The sequence below is a fragment of the Acomys russatus genome, chromosome 8, assembly GCF_903995435.1.
Source record: "Acomys russatus chromosome 8, mAcoRus1.1, whole genome shotgun sequence".
Classification (NCBI taxonomy): Eukaryota; Metazoa; Chordata; class Mammalia; order Rodentia; family Muridae; genus Acomys; species Acomys russatus.
The window spans coordinates 6,914,746-6,934,994 of record NC_067144.1 but is presented as its reverse complement, the minus strand read 5'-3'; the positions used below and the strand labels follow the sequence as shown (position 1 = coordinate 6,934,994).

At 46.2% G+C, this 20,249-nt stretch overlaps 1 protein-coding gene across 1 annotated transcript in view; it reads left to right on the top strand.

The window, feature by feature from the left end:
- Positions 1–20,249, top strand: part of Liph (lipase H) — a 34,224-nt gene that overhangs the window by 12,771 nt on the left and 1,204 nt on the right. The window contains exons 3-9 of the mRNA XM_051150744.1: positions 157–265; positions 6,820–6,921; positions 9,415–9,504; positions 11,687–11,854; positions 13,502–13,597; positions 16,651–16,762; positions 19,924–20,097. Coding sequence (XP_051006701.1) covers positions 157–265; positions 6,820–6,921; positions 9,415–9,504; positions 11,687–11,854; positions 13,502–13,597; positions 16,651–16,762; positions 19,924–20,097 — 851 coding nt within the window. The remainder of the gene's footprint in view (positions 1–156; positions 266–6,819; positions 6,922–9,414; positions 9,505–11,686; positions 11,855–13,501; positions 13,598–16,650; positions 16,763–19,923; positions 20,098–20,249) is intronic.

Here is a 20,249-nt window from a genome sequence, read left to right as displayed (position 1 = left end):
GCATAAATGTAGAGACGAGCATGCCTATCTATGCACACACAAAATAGCCCAAGTGAGACAATAGCTACCGCGTACTTAGTACTCCAATGTAAATAGGAAACCTCTGCAAGCGTGGTCAATTTCTTGAACGCTCACAATTTATTAATGAACTTCTAGGACAACGGAGCTTCGCTGGACAGCATCTATATGGTTGGCGTAAGCCTAGGAGCCCACATAGCTGGATTTGTTGGAGAAATGTACAAAGGGAAGCTGGGGAGAATCACAGGTGAGGTTCCTGTCCGTGACCGGGGGCGGGGGGGGTCTCACCTGGCCAGATATTCTCTGGGAGAGCACCCCCACAGGTAATACTGACCTCAGCCTCTGACTTAATAAAATATATGTAGGACATTTCACAAATTGTGTATGTCACAGAAAAGCTTGGTGGTGACCTTATTCTTCTTATGGTAACCCCCAGCAGTATCCCATGGGGAATTTTTCTGTTCCCAGAGAGCCTCTTTCCTTTGGGCTAGCTAATTCAGGCTGGCTTGAACTACATAGCTGGCGCTCACCAGGCAAGGCTGGAGACCCATGGAAGGAAGAGGAGATGGGAAATTTGGCGGCTCGGCCTGGCTGTCTAAATATCAGCTTTCTAGCAAACTCAGAAGGAGGACACCCTGAGTTGCAGAGGGTCGAATCATAAAGGACAAAGACCCTTTCTGGATCTCTTGCCTAGAGCCTAAGAATTTCCCATGGCTACTCACAGGGCTGAGGGCGGGGCCCCAGCTTGCAAAAAGCTTGTCACTCACCTTTCCCAGGGTTCATTGTCACACCTGGGGTTTTAAATTTAGGGAGTCTGTAAGACAGAAAGAAGTGTGTGGAAAGAGAGAAAATGTCAATGACCCAAAACCTCACAGCCCCGGGTACCCCTTCCCCAGCCCTATTGGCTGGCATTGCTTTCTATGTTTGTCCTGGATGGTTTTATTTTTCTCTCACTTTTCCCAAAGGCCGAAACCAGTGCAGTTATCTAATTAACTACCTTCCTAGGTAGATTTAAAAGTTAAGTTTGTTATATATATGTGTGTGTGTGTATAATTTATTTATTTATTTAGAGACAAGGTTTCCTCTGTGTGAGCCTCGGCTATTTTGCTTTGTAGACCCAGCTGGTCTCAAACTCACAGAGATCCACCTGCCTCTGCCTCCCTGAGTGCAGGGGTTACAGGTATGCATCACAGTGCCCAGCATTATCACTATATTAAAAAATATGTGTCTTTATGAGACAGAGACAGGCAGACACAGAGAAGGAGAGAGAGAGAGAGAGAGAGACAGACAGACAGAGACAGAGAGATAGACAGACCGAGAGAATCCTCACACTTAGAACAGATGGCTTGCATTTGCCTCTCTGGTAGATGGCCTGTGTCTTTTCAGTGGTGTGTTGTTGTAGTGGGGCGCAGTGGTCAGTGCTGACTTATACAGTTTCCAGGTTCTATGTTGATTTCTTTGGCAGTGACTAATCTCAAACTGCCAGCTTGGTGTCACAGAGCTAGGAAGAAATGGGCCAAGCCTACCCATCAGCCAAGTGTCTCGTTCTACCCAAGTGCTATGTTCTCTCCCGTGCCTCTTGGCAGACAAATCTACCCTCCTGACTGTGGGGAACTGCAGTGTACCTAGCTTTCAATCATGGGAATTCCCCAAGCCAGGCTTTCTGCTAGGCCCGCGTGACCTGCCCTGAGCCCTGAACTCAACTTCAGTTCCACAGGTCAATTGTCTACCTCCACGGATGTCCTCAGTTCTCGCCTCGTCACCCCTGAGCCTCAAGTTTAGTCCCAGCTGTCTCAGGAGAATACTCTGTCCCAGTGTCTTTGCTTGGGTGTGCTCACTGGGTCACGGGGTGGGAATGTGATCTGTCACCCAGGGACAAAAGTCACTGTTATTTCCTGAGATCAGGGTAGGGCAGCCTGGCCCCTGTCTGGTCCTTCACCCTGCTGTCTCTTTGCCATGGCTCGCTGCGAGCCTTCTCGAGGCAGAGCGCTGGTGGACGGCTCAGGAGCGCACCTCAGTCACGCACTCGCAGGCATCACTCACCATGAGTCACTCAGGCACGCTCACTCATTCATCATCCACCATTCACTCATTCACCTCATTCATCGTCACTCCGCACTCATCACTCATCACTCACCATCACTCACATTCACTTCACTCACCTCTTCATTCATTCACTCACTCACTCATTCATTCACTCACTCATTCATTCACTCACTCACTCATTCATCCACTCACTCATTCATCCATCCATTCATTCATTCATGCATACATTTGGTGCTGGGATGAATCTAGAAACTTATGTATGCCAGGCCCAGGTTTTGCCAGGAGTTGTTTCTAGGTAAGGAGCCTGAGTTCTCAACCAGAAGATACAGGTAGTCTGTCAGCCATCCTTTGAGAAACAATACAGTAGCTGTTAGCTACATGTAGCCACTGGACGAGTGAAATGCAGCCAGTGCAAACTGAGATAAGCTGTAGGTGCAGGGTGTGCACTGGCTTGAAGACTAAGGTTCAGAAAAGAATTAAAACAAAACAAAGCAAATCTCACATTTATTATTGTGATTACATTGACATGGCAATTTTTAGATATGATGGGTTAAATATGATGCATTATTTTTTGTTTGTTTGTTTGTTTTGTTCTGTTGAAACAGGGTTTCACTCTGTAGCCCAGGTTGGCCTAGAAACTCTAAGATCAGACTGGCCTTAAGTTTATGGCAATCCTCCTGCCTCATACTCCTAAATACTGGGATTACAAGTGCGATCTACCATCTATCATAACTGGCTGGTTTTGTTTTGTCTTTTTCCCCCTGAGACAATGTTTCTCTGTGCATCCCTGGCTGTCCTGGAACTTACTCTGTAGACCGGGCTGGATTTGAACTCAGAGATCTGCCTGCCTTTGCCTCCCTAGTGCTGGGATTAAAGGCATGTGCCACCATCATCTGGCCTGTTTTGTCTATTTTAAATTTTGAAATACTATTTTATATTTTTGTAATTAAATATTAAATAATTTTAAGTATAAAATATAAAGTATTTTTATTAAAAAATTGTTCTATATATTTTATGTGTGTACATGTGTGTGTGTGGCACAACATGTATATGAAAATTAGAGGCCAGTTTATAGGATTTGGGTTTCTCATTACAGTGCACAGGTCCTGGCATTGTACTCAGGCTGTCAGGCTTGGTGCCAAGTGCCCTTACCCACTGAGCCATCAATGACCTATTTTTGTCATTTTTATACAGGATGTGGCTCTGTAGCCCAGATTAGTTTTGAATTCATTTGTACCCTGATCTGGCCTTGAATTTGAGATAGTCTTGTCTTAGCCCCCTAAATTCTTCTATGTCTGATTTAAAATAGTTTATTTATTATTTATTATTATTATTATTATTATTATTATTATTATTATTATTATTATTATTATTATTATTATTCCTTGAGTGCTGGGATTAAAGCACCAGCACACCCCGCTAAAATGTATTCTTTTGTTTGTTTGTTTTGTTTTGTTTTGTTTTTCGATACAGGGTCTCTCTGTGTATCCTTGACTGTCCTGGGCTCGCTTTGTAGACCAGGCTGGCCTCAAACTCACAGTGATCTACCTGCCTCTGCCTCCCAAGTGCTGGGATTAAAGGCATATGCCACCACTGCCAAGCTAAAATGTATTCTTAAAATTATTTTTTTTTCCTTTTTCAAGATAGGGTTTCTCTGTGTATCCTTGCCTGTCCTGGAACTCACTCTGTAGACCAGGCTGGCCTCGAACTCAGAGATTCACCTGCCTCTGCTCCCCCCACCCCATGTGCCAGCCCCCCCCCAAAGTACTGGGATTAAAGGAATGTACCACCATACCCAGCTAAAATTTAAAAATTTTTCATTTACTATTTTGTGTGCTGGGAACAGAACCCAAAGTATTAATGCATGCAAGGCAAACATTCTATGATCTGAGCTATATCCCAAGACTTACATTATCCTAAAAAAAAAAGATTGTTTTTAATGTGTGTGTGTGTGTGTGTGTGTGTGTACACCATGGATATGCAGGTACCTGCAGAAGCCACAAGAGGGCATCAGATCCCCCGATTGTGTGCTGGGAATTGAACCTGGGCCCTCTGGAAGAGCAGCATTCTGCAGAGGTATCGCTCCAGCCCCTTAGTCCTCATGTTCTTAAAAACAATTCCCATTTGTCTGCAAAACATTTTCCGCTGGAGGATAGCTCAGCAGATAGAAGCATTTGCTATGCATACATGAGGACAAGAGTTTGGATCCCGGCACCTACATAAATGCTGCTGCTGCTGGTGGCGGCTCACCTGTATCCCAGCACTGGGGTGACAGAGACAGAGGGTCCTTGGAGCAAGCTGGCAAGCTGGGTGAGCTTGGGATCAAATCAGAGACCCCACCTTAATATAAAATGTGGAGTGGTATAGTTTGGATTCTTAAAAAAATATTATAAAAATATACTTCATTTAAATCCAAGGTGTGGTGATATGGCGCTGTTTCACAGCAGTTCTGATTTGCCTTGTGTTCTGGGGTGTGTGTGTGTGTGTGGTTTTGCCAGCTGCACATAGTTTCTGTGATTGTGTGACATTTGGAATTCTGGGAGCTTTTTAGACAGTATATAAATGCTAGGGCCCCAAGAGATGGCGTTGCTGTTGGGTTGGTTTTGGTTGGTTGCCGTTGTTGAGGTTTGCTAAGTAGTCGTGTGCAAAGACGGAACAACAGCGAATAGAAATGAAATCTGCCGGTGAGGCTCAGACCTGCCCCAAGGAACTCAACACCCCTAATCAGCGGGAAGTAAAGATAATGTTGCTTCCTTTGCTCTCTCTCTAGTGTTAGGGGGCTGAAAGGAAAGAAGAAAAGGAGTGGAAAGGGTGGGGAAAAAAATAAGAACACACAAACATTGAGATGTAACAAGAATAAATTAAAAAAAAAAAAAAAAAAACACACAAAGTAGCAAATGCTGGCCACAGAGGGGGATGGAGGAAGACACCCAGGGTCATCCTTGGACTCTATATGCATACACATGTGTGTTCACACACTTGGTAATATACATGTGCACATGCATGTAACACACACATTTTAGGTGACTGCTAGATGCTTTTCACTCCAAATATGTATTCAGGTTCTGGCCCATAAATTTACCTCCATTTTACATATGCTGGTGTTTGGGTAGCACCCCCAGCCCTCTCCACACCCTCTCTGGTGTAAGTGTTTCATCTAGATCTACTGGGAGTTCTAAGCCAGGGTGCTCCCTTTTCTTTTCTTTTTCTTTTTTTCTTTTCTTCCTCCCGCCTCTCCCCCAGGAAGTGGTTGGTGTTGTTGGATGTGAGGAAGGGGAGGTTTCTGGGTAAATTCTTTCCAAGGCTGTGGAGTTTTTTCCTACTGTGCTGAGACCTGTAGTGTTGGGGCCACCTGTTGGCCTTGAGTGACTGGGCGTTACGACACCCTCCCACACCAGTTTCAGTTGGAGAGGACAGGAGAAGACAGCAGGGTGTGTGTGTGTGTGTGTGTGTGTGTGTGTGTGTGTGTGTAGGGATAAGGAAAGGAGGGCGGTAGATGAAGAAATGTTTCAAAGGATCACCAGGACATTGGGAAAGAAGGAAACAGGAAAAGGAAGCAAACGATGCTGTCTCTTGATTGTGTCTGGAACATGGGGAGGGGAGAGAAAGGCATCCCGAGGGACTAGGGGAGGAGCTGTGTGGTAGCACATGCTGAGCATGCCTGAGGTCCTGGGTTCAATCTCCAGCACCTAAAACAGGAACGCGATGAATTTAAACATACGATCAGATCACACTATAGATAGATGGTTGTGATTCACCATGTGGTTGCTAGGAATTGAACTCAGGACCTCTGGAAGAGCAGTCGGTGCTGTTAACCACTGAGCCATCTCTCCAGCCCCCAAGGAAGCTATTCTTAAAACCCTCTTTGCCTCCTCTAGTAGGTGGCGACTTTGTCACACTGGGCTTTCTAAGTTCTCGGGGTTGTGGTTCTAGATTCCCAAGCACGATTTTCCAGGTGTTTCTTTGCTGTGATAATAAAGCCCAGTTAACCCTGACTGAGACCAAGAAGTCAGTTCAGGCATTATGGGATGCATTTGATCCACCTCATCTGCAGCGTGAGATACCCAGTTCCTGCTGAGTTGGCTCAGCTGGGTGCTGAGAGACTGTGAGCAGATGGAGGGGGGCTGTGGCCAGGATGGTTGAGCCCCCTGGGCCTCAGGAGCAGGCACGGGTAGGATGGAATCAGATCGGCCACCTGGCTTTGGGATGTGGACTTAGTAAATGTGAAAGTGGAGTGGAGAGGGGCTTCTGAAATCCCTAAAGTGAGGAAGATCTGAGAGGTGATGGATGCCTTTAATCCTGACACACAGGGGACCCAGGCAGACGGAGATCCAGTTAGAGACTGATTGCTAATTCAAGCCAGTCTGAGCTGTATAATGGGGCTTTGTAGCTGGGCCTAACTTCATGTATAAGGTCCTGGGTTTAATTCCCAGCCCTCTCTGAGGGTTTTCGCCAGAAGAGCCTTTCTACCCTGCTGACCTCACCTGCGTGACTCCCTGCTGTGGGACTCTTTCCCAGCTGGGCTTCCTCATGGAGCCTGCCTGCTTTTCTCAGGGCCACTGCCAGGGTAGCCATCCACACTGTGGGAAAGAGCTACAGGCTGTGGACAGGAGGCCCGACTGCACGCTGGGATGCTAGCGATTACTCACCAAAGCACGCCAGGCAGCCTGTGAGCCAGCCTCTCCCGGAGGGATCAAAGACAGATTGCAGTGACTCATGGCGTGGGGCTTCCAAGACGCTCTGCTTTTCTCTCAGGTCTTGACCCTGCGGGCCCTTTATTCAATGGGAGACCGCCTGAGGACAGATTAGATCCCAGCGATGCACAGTTCGTCGACGTCATCCACTCCGACACTGACGGTAACACTCCTCCTATCTTTGTGGGTTAGAAGCCCCAAGATGCTCAGTCTTCCCAGAGGATCCTTTGATGCGGTCTTCTCCCCCTGTCCCCAGCCTACCTGGGAAGAGGGGGCGGGTCCAGCAGCACTGAAGGGGACCTAAGCCCTGGTGATGGAGCAGGCATGACTTCCCTTTCTGTCACCTTGTGTTTTCCAAGTGATCATAAAGTCCAATCAAGAACAGGCTGGCTTGTCTACCACGTGGGCAGCTGGCTTCAGATGAGCTAGCTTGGTCACTGCAACCCCTCCGATGCCAGGAGAGACCCGATTCTCCCAGCTTGTCCTTAGACCTCCAAGGTCATGCTGGCATATGTGTGCCAAACACAGACACTAGAATATTTTTTTAAAAAGGTTTATTTATTTATTATTATTTAGAGTGCTCTGCCTGCATGTACACTTGCATGCCAGAAGAGGGCATCAGATCACATTATAGATGGTTGTGAGCCCTGTGCTTGCTGGGAATTGAACTCAGGACCTCTGAAAGAACAGTCAGTACTCTTAACCTTTGGGCCAAATCTCTAGCCCCCAAGGTTTTTTGTTTTGTTTTTGTTTGTTTTAATTACCCCTGCCCCTGTGTCACAGGCACTCCTGTGTGACAGTCGGTGACTGTTTACCTTTGGGGAGGAAATACCTTTTTGTGGATAGCTGCCTCGTCACTGTGACCTTTACAACGTAGTCCGTTGCTTCAGTGGAGGCCTTCAGTGCCTCTTCTAAGATGGGCAGAATAAGACAGCTTGCTTTTTATTCCTGTGAAATGAATTTTGAAGGAAAGAATCCAAGCTCTGCAGCAGGGCAGACCCTACATTTTGCTCTTTCTGCCAGCCTCTGACCTTCATCTGAGTTACTTCCACTAATTTCCCCACAGCTGTGTTACAGATGTTGTGAAAGTGGGAAGAAGGGTGTGTGAGACGCCCAGCGGACACCCCAAGTCTCACGATATGAAAGCTGTTGTTATGATTACTGTAATAGGCTGCACATAACATATACACATGCATATGTAAGCATTTTCTTTTGTTTGTTTATTTTTTCTGAGATTGCTATGTATCCCAGGCTGGCCTGTCACCGTGCAGCCAAGGATGGTTATACAATGCCAAGCTTCTTATCTCAGCCCACTGACTGCTGGGTAATAAGTGTGCACCACCACACCTGGGTCTACATTAACCTCTTCTCCCCCCCCCCCCCCCCAAGACAGACATCCTGGGCTGTCCTGAACTTGCTTTGTAAACAGAGATCCACCTGCTTCTGCCTCCCGAGTGCTGGGATTAAAGGTGTAAGCCACCACAGCTGGCCAGTACATTAACCTCTTAATAGAGCATTGTCTACTTATTTGGGGGTTTGTTTGTTTGTTTATTTATTTATTTATTTATTTATTGGTTTTTTTGTTTTGTTTTTCGAGACAGGGTTTCTCTGTGTAACTTTGACTGTCCTGGAATTCTCTTTGCAGACCAGGCTGGCCTCGAACTCACAGAGCTCCACCTGCCTCTGCCTCCCGAGTGCTGGGATTAAAGGTGTGTGCCACCACCACCCAGCTATTTGGGGGTTTTTATGGCTAGAGAAAATACATCCATTACATTTCCAGGTACTATTTATTTATGCTCTATGTGCATGTACACCTTTATGCCAGAAGAGGGCATCAGATCCTAATATAGATGGTTGTGAGCCACCATGTGGTTGCTTGGAATTGAAGTCAGGACCTCTGGACCAGCAGACAGTGCTCTTAACTGTTGAGTTATTTCTCCAGCACCCTAGACACCCACTTTTAAAAGTGTTTCCAATCTTCTTTTTTTTTTTTATCACCCTAGCTCCCAGTCTGTTTGTTTGTTTAGGCAGAACCTCAAATTTTAGCCCAAACTGGCTTCAAGCTCATGGTAATCCTCCTGCCTAAACCTTGTAAGTATTGGTAGTTCAGGTGAGAGCTTAGGTACAAAAATTTTTTTATTAATTTTTATTTATTTATTTTTTTTAGGTACAAAATTTTTACTTTTACTCTTTTATCCTTATGAATATGGGTGTTTTGCCTGCGTGTCTGTCTCTTAACCACTGAGCCAACTTCTCCAGATCAGGTCCAGACATGTTATGATTTTACCTACCAGGTAGAAAGGAACTATTTTGTATCGTGAAGATTTATCCAATGCAAAGGGAAGTTCAGGAATCTCTTGGCAATTAGAGGACACAGACTAAATGAAAGGAAGAAACAGGTCATCATGTCAGCCCTGAAGTGGCCCGGTGCTCAGAGTTACAGTCTCTGGGCTTCGGCCCATCCCTATTTCTGTGCTCAGTCAGCACTGGCATAGACGTGAATGAAATTTTATGACAGCGTTGGGCAAGACATTTAAATAGGCTAAGGGCCATGGTAACAAGCCCGATTCAGCCCCTGCCTATCTCTGCAGGCAGGTGACCATCAGGATGGACGTGGTCCCAAGCCCCGTGCAAGCCTTGTGTGTTCCTTTTTTAGCACTGGGCTACAGAGAACCGCTAGGAAACATAGACTTCTACCCGAATGGAGGACTGGATCAACCCGGTTGTCCCAAGACGATATTTGGAGGTGAGTGTCATGTGTTAACTGTTTGCAAGACAGTAGTTTAGAAAATAATATCAAAATATCTGATCCTAGCAGGGAGGTAGAGGAGGCAGGAGGATCAGGAGTTCAATCCCACCCGGGAGGCCCTGTCTCAAAAACAAAAACAAAGCAACCAATAAATTACCTGATACCTGTGGGTCATTGTAAATAGAAAACAGACTGCCTGGGGGTCGGGGGGAATAGAGGTGTCAGGTATGAAGTTGGAAGGTCACACAAAGGTGAGGTGAGAGACAGCGTGAGACTTCTGTCCTCACTAAGTGCTCTGATTTATACCTCACTACTGCTAGAGAAAGAAAAATCGTCTAGGCAAAGATGATCCTGGCGGGTAGGGGTGGGGGGCCAGGGGGTCGAGCATGCAAAAGCACAGGCCCTGGGCTCAGATGCCGCCCACCTGGACAGCTCTTCAGGGCAGCTTCAGGAGGACCACTGAGGCTTTCCAGCTGCCAGCCTGGGACCATATTCACCAAGAGACCCTGTCTCCTCAAAGGAATAGAAGAATCATAGAGCAGGGCACCTGTTTCCCTCCTCTGGCCTAGGAGCCTGCGCACATGGGTATGTGTACACCTCCAGACAGACTGACACACACTTTTGGAAAAAAAAAACCTAGTGCTGATCTTTGTAGGAAATAGCATTGGCATACAGCCACGTGGGGGTAGCAGAGTGTTTGAAAATGGTCCGGCTGAAAGGACATAAGTAGTGTTAGCCATGTGCCTGAGCATTTGAATCCTGTCCTGTGTGACAGAGTGGTGGCGTGTGTCCCCTGTGCTGTTGTTGGGACCATGGTATTGGCTAGAGGAAGTCCTAGGAGCAGTGAGACACGCTGGTCTGTCAGGTCTGACTTCAGCCCAATTTGGCCCAGGTGCCCTGTGCTTCTTCCTCTTGGTTCCAGTTTGTCCTTCACTGTCTCCTATGTGGGCTGAACTGAACCCTGGGAACAGAAACACGGATCTGGTTGCAGCACTCGGTGCCCGCCCCCCTCCCCCTGGGTGTACATGTTCATATATGCGTGTGTAGAGGTCAGAGGGTGGGTCCCTTGCTCACTCCCCATCCTGTTTTTTTGAGACAGAGTCTCTCATTGAACACGGAGCTCCCTGGGTAAGCTAGACTGGGGGCCACTTGTCTCCACATCACCAGGGCCAGGGTTACAGACCCATGCTGCCAGCATTGACGTGGGAGCTGGGGACCCAAACTCAGGTCTTCATTCTTGTGCGGAGCCCTCCCTTTTAGTGATGCTGGAGATTGGATTTAGAGCCTTGTGCAATGCTAAGCAAACATTGTCGGTGCTGCCCCCACCTCTTCTTTTTAAAATGTGTGTGTGTGTGTGTGTGAGAGAGAGACAGAGACAGAGACAGAGACAGAGCCAGAGAGAGAGAGACAGAGAGAGAGGGAGAGAAAGAGACAGAGACAGACAGACAGACAGACAGACAGAGAGACAGAAAGAGACAGAGAGAGATACACACAGAAAAAGACAGAGAGAGAGGGAGAGAAAGAGACAGAGACAGACAGACAGACAGAGAGACAGAGATACACACAGAGAAAGACAGATAAACAGAGAGAGAGAGATACACACAGAGATAGACAGAGAGACAGAGAAAGAAGGAGAGAAAGAGACAGACAGACAGACAGAGACAGAGATACACAGAGAGAGAGACAGAGAGAGAGGGAGAGAAAGAGACAGAGACAGACAGACAGACAGCAGAGAGACAGATAGACAGAGAGAGACACAGAGAGAGACAGAGAGAACATTTGGGCATGAATGTCTGTGGAGGCCAGAAAAGGGTCGTCGGCTTCTCTGGAGCTGGAGTTATAGGCAGTTGTGAGCAGCTAACATGGGTGCTGAAACTAAACTGGGGTCTGCCAGAAGAGCAGTAAGCACCCTTAAACACTGAGCACCCTCTCCATGCCTGCCCCAGGTTTGCCTTTGTTCTCACAGCAACCTTAATCTGATTTACTCTCCACCTTGCCACTGGCCACCACGAGTCCCTGTCTGTGGCTCTCCCAGGGTTAAGTGGAATTGAGCGCACTGGAAGCTTCCTGTGCAGTGCGTGGTGTTCAGGAGCTGGGATCTGGTGGGGCAACGTTTGTATACAATAGGAAATGTGTTCTGGTAAACGCTGCAACTGTTCTTGGTCCCTTTATAATCAAGGCATAAAGTACTTCAAGTGTGACCACCAGATGTCCGTGTTCCTGTACCTTGCCTCCCTGCAAAATAACTGTTCCCTCACTGCCTATCCCTGCAACTCCTATCGGGATTATAGGAACGGCAAGTGTGTCGGCTGCGGCGTTGGAAAAACAGAGCCCTGTCCCCTCCTGGGTAAGCCAAATAAGCTCCCTTCTCAGACAGACAGTTAATTTTTATACAGATCCTAGAGTCATTTTACTCTTTAAGAATTTGTCTCAAATTGTATTTACAAAAGTTTTAGACAGTCAGCTTTATTTATTACTTGAGATAAGGTCCTTCTATATAGCTTAGGATGGTTTGAGCTTACTTTGTAGCTCAGGCTGGCCTTGAACTTGAGACCTTCATGCCACAGATATTACAAGAGTGTACCACATGCCAAACATAACCAACTTTTCCTAGCTGATTTGTTTTCTGAGCTACTCTAGTCTTGAGTTATGGCATGACAGCTCAGCAGGGCGAACTGAGAGTTTGAAACTAGTCTTGGCTACACAGAGAGACCTTCTTTTTCAAAAAACCACCCACACACCCCAAATCAAAGCCAAAACAAACACCAGCTGCCACCCACCCAGTATGAGAACAATCTACGTGGGATTCTACCCAGAGGCTCTTGCAGCCCTGTTAGACTGACCTACTAATTGTGTCATGGAGAAGATACTAGAAGGTTTGCAAGCCTACCCCAGCTTTGCACAGCCTGTTCCTGCTGAGACAGGAGCACCCACTCCGTGCACACGCCTCTCTGCTGGAGGAGGTCCACAGCAAGCCAGGAGACCAGGCCCAGGCTTAAGCCTTGTGGAGTGGCTCCTTTCAACAGGTTGCGCCTGTAAATGCTTTCTCTCTCTACTCTGGCTTGGGTCCACACACAGTGCCCTGGTGGGGGAAAGACACTGTAGAGACTGCTGAGATGTTTGCCAGAAGTTAGAGGGAATTTTCCAGGTGGTTAGGACTTCAAGATTGCTGGACTTTGAAGAGCCGTTTTACTGACAGACAGAGAGAGGCTCTGGTGGGCAGCATTCATGTCCTGTGCATGAGAGCTCACGTGCTCAGCAGCACGGTCACACATCAAGCCCGTGTCCTGTACTCTTTAGTGACCTCAGTTCTTCAAGAAAGCCCTGGGGCCAGTTAGGCCTATAATAGGTCTATAATCCTTGGCATTTGGGAGATGGAGGCAGGTCCTGTCTTCAAAATAATATTAAAAAATTTCAGTGGGTTCAAGGCAAGCCTGAATAACTTAGCAAGACTTTGGTTCAAAATAAAAAGTAAAACAAAAGGACTGTGGATATATCTTGGTAGTAGATTGCCTGCCTAGTATGTGCAACGCCCTAAAATGATTTCTAGGGGTAAAAATTGCATACTTTGCATGCATGAGATTCTGGGTCCTATCTTCAGAGTAAAACAAGCAGAATGAAGCAAACACTGCAGTAGAGATGCTGTCATAAGCATGAGCTTCAGGCTGGCTTAATGTTGACAATGAACGCATTACTGAAAACGATCTGTGTGACCAGTGTGTGTGCTCATCCCATTTCTTGCCTCACAACTGAGAGCCAGTAAGGGGAGAGGTCACAGAGGGATTCTTCTGCACCTCAGTTCTCAGGATGGTGGGGACAGCCAGCAAGAGGGAAAAGCATTGGCACAATGTTCCTGGTGGCTTTTCTTGTCCATACAGTGGGCAGGGGGCTGGAGATGGAGTGGGAGGGAGCCATTGTAAACTTACTCTCCTCGCTTCCTCTGTGGCTTTAATGCTTATATAATACACACTGGTGTTTCTGACTTGTTTTGTAGGCTACTATGCCGACAACTGGAAAGCCTACCTGTGGGGCAGAGGTCCTCCAATGACGAAGGCCTTCTTCGACACAGCTGAGGAAAAACCGTACTGCAGTGAGTGGTGGCTGTGTTGCCTGTTCTGTCTGACCGTGGTATTTTGGAGAGGATGGAGTCTCAGCTTTCTGGATGCTTCTTGGGAAATGAGGACAGTGGTAGAACTTTGGTGCTGAAAGGGCTTAAAAGCAACATAGCTTCTGCCCGTAACAGGTGGTGTGACCTTGTGTCACGGCCCAGTTTGGTAAACGGGGTCAATCATGCTGGATTGTCTTCTAGGTGATTAGGGTCGAAGCAACCCTGAGTCAGAATGCCAGCACCCTAGGATGGGCTCTCTCCAGAAAATTGTTTCTTCAGGAACGAACTGGTGGATGCCGCCTTGAGTCAATTCGGTTCTATGCTGGGCTTCTGAAACCTACCAGTCACAGACTCTTGGCCTGTGGACATTGCTTGCTTGCTTTTATTTTTATTTTTTTTATTATTTTGTTTCATTTTTTAAAGATTTATTTATTTATTACTTATACAATACCCTGTCTACATGTATTCCAGCAGGCCAGAAGAGGGCACCAAATCTTATTATAGATGGTTGTGAGCCACCATGTGGTTGCTGGGAATTGAACTCAGGATCCTTGGAAGAACAACCAGCGCTCCTAACCTCTGAGCCATCTCTCCAGCCCGCTTGCTTGCTTTTAATAATAAAATTTGTAAAAATTTTATGTGCATTTGTGTTTTGCCTGCATGTATGTGGTGTGAAGGTGTCAGACCCCCTGGAACCTGGAGTTGCGGACAGTTGTGAGCTGCCATGTGGGTGCTGAGAATTGAACCTGGGTCGTCTGGAAGAGCAGCCAGTGCTCTTAACGGCTGAGCCATCTTTCCAACCCAATTAAAAAAAACTTTTAATTTATTTTAGCCGTCTTTCACCATATTTCCTCAACCTCCTTTCCCCTCCCCTTTCCATTTGATCCTCCCATTCCAGCCCTACCTACCCATATCTACCTATATTATTTCTCTTTCTGAATGAGATCTATCTGTTGCCTTTAGTCCCTTACTCTCTGCCTACTGTCTGTGGTTCTATGCATTATAGCTTGGTTATCATTGACTTAACAGTACTATCCACATATAAGTGAATACGCACCATATTGGTCTTCCTGAGTCTGGAATCTATCACTCAGGATGATTTTTTTTTTTTCTGGCTCCATCCATTTGCCTGCAAATTTCATGACATCATTTTGTGTGCAAAATATACCACATTGTTTTTATTCATTCTTCTGTTGAGGGACATCTAGGTCAAATTTCTACCTATTATGAATAGAGCAGCGATGAACATGGTTGAGTAAGTGTCTTCTGTGGTAGGGGGAAGCGTCCTTTGCATATATGCCCAAGAGCGGTATAGCTGGATCTTGAGGTAGATTGATTCTCTATCCTCCTGAGGGACGTTGATTTCCATAGTGGTACATTAGTTTTCACTTCCACTAGTTACAGATGAATGCTTTATTTCACATCCTCACCAGCATGATCTGCCACTTGTGTTATTGATCTTAGCCATTCTGACAGGTGTAAGATGAACTCTCGGACAAGTTTTGATTTGCATTTCCTAGATGGCTAAGGATGTTAAACATTTTTTAAGTGCTTCGCAGCTATTTATTTTTCTATTGAGAATTCTTTTTTTTTTGGTTTTTCAAGACAGGGTCTCTCTGTGTAGCTTTGGCTGTCCTGGACTCGCTTTGTAGATCAGGCTGGCCTCGAACTCACAGTGATCCGCCTGCCTCTGCCTCCCGAGTGCTGGGATTAAAGGCGTGCGTTTCTCTACACCAATTTTTAATTGGGTTATTTTTATTGATACCTATTTTCTTGAGTTCTTTATGCCTTTTGGATATTAGCCCTCTATTGGATGTGGAGATGGTAAAAATCTTTTCCCATTCTGTAGGCTGCTGCTTTGCCCCGATGACAGTGTCCTTTGCTGTGCAGACACTGCTCGTTTTCATGGAGTCCCGTTCATTAACCGTTGCTCTTAGAGCCTGCACTCTCTGTGTTCTGTTCCGGAAGCCTGTTCTGTGCCAATGAACTCAAGGCTATTGTCTATCAGGCTCAGTGTACCTGGGTTTATGTTGAGGTCTTTGATCCATTTGGAGTTGATTTTGTGCAGTGTGACACGCAGACATATGGTTTGGCCAGCCCCATTTGTTGAAGATAACTATGTTTTTTCCAGTGTGGATTTCTGGCCTCTTTATTGACACTCGGGTGCCCATAGGTATATGGATTTATGTCCTGGTCTTCAATTTAGTTTCACTGATCAGTGTGTCTTTTTATGCTAATAACCTGCTGGTTTTGTTGCCATAGCTCTATAATTGAAATCACGTTCAGGTCGTCAGAACTGGCAGTAAGTGCCCTCCCAGTGAGCCAGCTTGACAGCCTTCAGACAGTGATTTTTTTTAAACCAAATATTCCAACATGGTACAGTCCAAAGCTACTCCAGTGTGGTACGGGCATGCTAGGAGACAATGGTGGGAAAACATTAAAACTTTTCCATAATTAGACCCCTGTCTGTAAGAGCAACCCAACACAAAGTGATAGTAAGTTCCCTCAAAACATCATGAGATTGTTTTGTGGTTTGTTTTTTTTTTTTGTTTTGTTTCTTTTTTTTTCTTTTCTTTTCTTTTCTTCTTCTTCTTTTTTTTTTTTTTGTTTTTTTTTTTTTGTTTGTTTTGGTTTTCACATTATTATAGGGTTCTCTAGCATAAACTGTGTGAAGGAGTCAAAAGGTTGAACATGCTGTCAGGTTATGACGCCGGCATCCGTGATCCCTGCACCTGGTCACCGGAGAGCATGGAACTCTGTTGTCACTCATGCTATCTGTACCAAAGAGAAGAGTACAAAACAGTAGAAAAGCCTGCAGTGGCCCAATGTGGTGGCACACACCTGTCGTCCTTGCATTTGGGAAAGTTGGAGGCAAGGGGTCAGAAGTTCAAGGTCACCCTTGCCTTTGTATTGACTTACACGAGAGACAAGACGATTCATTCTTGGGAGAGACGGGGGACCTTGGCTTTTCAGACCTGACCCTACTGAGACGCACTGGGGTACATCTCTTATGGGGTTCTCTCCGTATTTTACAGTGTATCATTATTTTGTGGATATCGTGTCTTGGAACAAGAGCGTAAGAAGAGGGTTCATCACAATCAAACTGAGAGGCGAAGATGGAAATATCACAGAATCCAAAATTGATCAGTAAGTTGTGTCACAAGCTTGCGTTTCTAGGTCAGATGCCTTCCCTGCTTAGCAGCCTATAGCATTCTCTGTGCTCCCAAAGGCAGAGGGGACGCGCTGCTCATGGCAATGGGCACAGTGGCTTTCTTCTCTTTCTCCCTCTCTCCTCCCATCTTCTCTCTTCCATGTGCCCTCTCTGGGTGTCCCTCTTCCTTCTCTTTTTACTTCTAGCGGTTAAATGTAATCACATCGCTTGGGAGGCAGGGTCAGGAGGACTGTGGCAAGTGAGAGGCCGGCCTGGTCTACACAGGGAGTCTAAGTCCAGCTGGAGTTGTATAGTAAGACCTGTCTCAAAAACCAAAATGGAGTGATGCTCAGCAGTTGAAAGCACTGGCTGCTCCTCCAGAGGACCCGGGTTCAGTTCCTACCCTCATGTGTGCCTCACAACCACCCATAACTCCAGTCTCGGAGCACCCAGTGCCCTCTTTGGTACATATGTAGACATGCAGACCAACGCCATATACAATAACAACAACACCCCCCCAAAAGAATACGCAGACATAAGAATTTCACTTTGTATGCATATATCTAAATCTTAGTCACACTCCATAAATGCGTGTAATTATGCCTTGCCAATGCAAATGCTATTAATTTTAAAACGTAGAGGAATATACAACATAAAAATGTGAGTTCATGCTAAGGAGTTCTTGACAGATTCTGTTTTTCAAATGTCTTCTTTCTTTTGGAAACAAAAAAAAAAATTATCACATTTTATTAAACAGTTCTAAAGTTAAATATGAAAGGAAATTTAGAAATATCCAGATCTTTCTTTTATTTAAAATGTATTAATTTATTTGTTGGCTAATTTGTTTACTCACTTATTTGAGGACAGGTTCTTGCTATGTATCCTAGGTTGGCTTCAAGCACATGATCCTCCTGCCTCAGCTTCCTGAGTACAGATGTCAGTTATCTGTAAGTGCATATTTATATGTCTGTTTTATGTTATATGTACATATATTAACATACATATTAAGACTTCCATCTTTTATAATAGGGAGAGGTTGGAGAGATGCTCTTTACGTAAGCAGAAGAATGTGAAGTCCATTTATTCAGTTGTTTAAATGTGCAGCCGCTCCCGTGTCCTGTAACATATATATGAGCTGCTGGTGCTGTCTCTAGGCCAAATGCATTAAACCCTAAACGTAAGGCCATGCGGAAACTGGCAATTGCTTTTCGGGCTCATTGTAGGCAACTAGCCTGTGTGAATGGGTGGGTTGGAGGTGATTTTATTTGGTTGTTTTTGGTGCTGGGAATTAGACTCAGACCCACTTAACCTTGCTCTTGGAAGCATCTATACTCCTTTCGACACCAAGGCCCATGGACCTTCACCATGGAAAGAGCACGCTCTGTCACCGACCTGCACCCCAGCCTGAAGGTGGTACCAGTGTTGGTTAGTTTTGTCACCTAATATAGGCTAGGGTCATCTGGGAAGAGGGAACCTTCACTGAGAAAGTCCTTCCATCAGATCACCTGAGTAATGCTCAACATGAGAGGGCCATGTCAGCCTACTCTGGAGGGTACCACACCTGGCAGGTGGTCCCGGGGTGCGTAAGAAAGTAAGCTGAGCCAGCCAGGAGAGCAAGCTGCTAAGCTGCATTCTCCCATGACCTCTGCCTCAGTTCCCACTGTGCTTGAGTTGTGCATCAAGTAAACCCTCTCCTTCGCGAGTTGTTTTTGGTCATTTCTATTACAGCAGTAGGAAGCAAACTAGGGCAGTCCCTCTAAAAATGCATCTTGGATTTACAATGGTAGCTTTGGGTTATTGACTTGTGTGTGACATACATTGCCTAAGGAATTTCTAGCATGTATTTTGAATTAGCAGCTGGACTCAATTTAGGTGAACCCAACATTGGCAACATCCAACATTTCATAACCAGAAACCACAGCGATCCTCAGGCATCTCTCTGGGGAGGCTTGGTGCTGTTCTTAATAAAATCAGTTAATTATTGCACGTTAATTATTCATCATTACAATTACAGTAATACTAATTATTATAGTAATTAATTATTAATTAACTAATTAATTTTGTACATTGGTGATTTGCCCACGTGTATGTCTGTGTGAGGGCGTCAGATCCCCTGGAACTGGAGTTACAGACAGTTGTGAGTTGCCATGTGGATGCTGGGAATTGAACCTGGGTCCTCTGGAAGACCAGCCAGTGGTCTTAACCGCTGCATTGGCACTGTTCTTTGCCTTCTGGGAAGCTGGGAAAGGAAGCCACAGACAACTGACAAGCATCCTGGGTGTGGGGCAGTGGGTTGGGTCGAGATGTAGATCTCAGAGTGGGATTAGGGAGTTCCAAAGGTGCTTGTTACCCCAGCCCCACTGAAACCACATTAGGGGTTCACGGGATGTGGAAGGAACTCTGAACCGGTTTCATCTCTGCGATGATGCATATAAGCTCAACCACACGGAGAGCCTGGGTTCCATTCAGCTGTGGAGAAGTGCCTGGAGATGCAGACACCATCTCGGACACAGTAGACAGTCACAGTAGCAGTTTCCCCAGCTGTTGGCTCTGTTTCTTAATAATTAAACTTTATTATACAACCCAGCTAGCTTACACAAGAAGGAAAAAAGGTTAAAGGGACAAAAGAGTGAACCTTCTGGTATCCGTTCCCCGGGATGGGTCCTTAGGTGTCTCTCTGGCCCGTGTGCTGGTCCAGCCTGTTCGCTGCTCCACACGCGTTGAAGCCCGGGCTGAACCTGTTGTTCTCTCCTCCCCACCTGCCTGAGTCATGTGGGAAGGGCGGTCTCCTTCTCCTGTTGAGGGTCCATTAGAAAAACAATAGCCCAGGTGGCATTCCCAGGTCTGCTTCCTGAATTCCAGGCCCAGGATGGCTCCACTCAGTCTGTCACAAGGTATTCATGGGGTGCCCCAAGGGTAAAGCCCCAAGACTGCTTCCACCTGTGACAAAGCTTAATCTTTCCCACACCCAGCATCACTTCGGAGGCCAGAAGCTTCATTCAGACAGTCCTGTGGAGTCAGGGGTCCTTGCTCATGAAAGTCAGCTTGGGTAGGCAAAGGACCAAAGGATCACCTGCCAGCCAGGCTTGGAGGCCGGAAGCCGCGTTCGCTTCTTAGCAATCTATATTCATTTTAAAATGTCATCTTTTCCTTCCAGTGAGCCATCGGTATTTCAGAAGTACCATCAAGTGAGTCTACTTGCAAGATTTAATCAAGATCTGGATAAAGTGGCAGAAATTTCCTTGTTGTTCTCCACAAGGTCTGTTGTAGGCCCCAAGTACAAGCTTAGGGTCCTGCAAATGAAGCTGAGGTCCCTGGCCCATCCAGACAGGTGAGCCACAGGCAGGCTTGATTGGCAAGCTCTTGTTACCTATCTCCCTTCCTCCCTCCCTCCCTCTCCCCCCCCTCTCTTTCTGAGAGACAGGGTTATACAACGTAGCCCAGGCTGGCCTCAAACCTGTGGCAACTCTCCTGCCTCAGCCT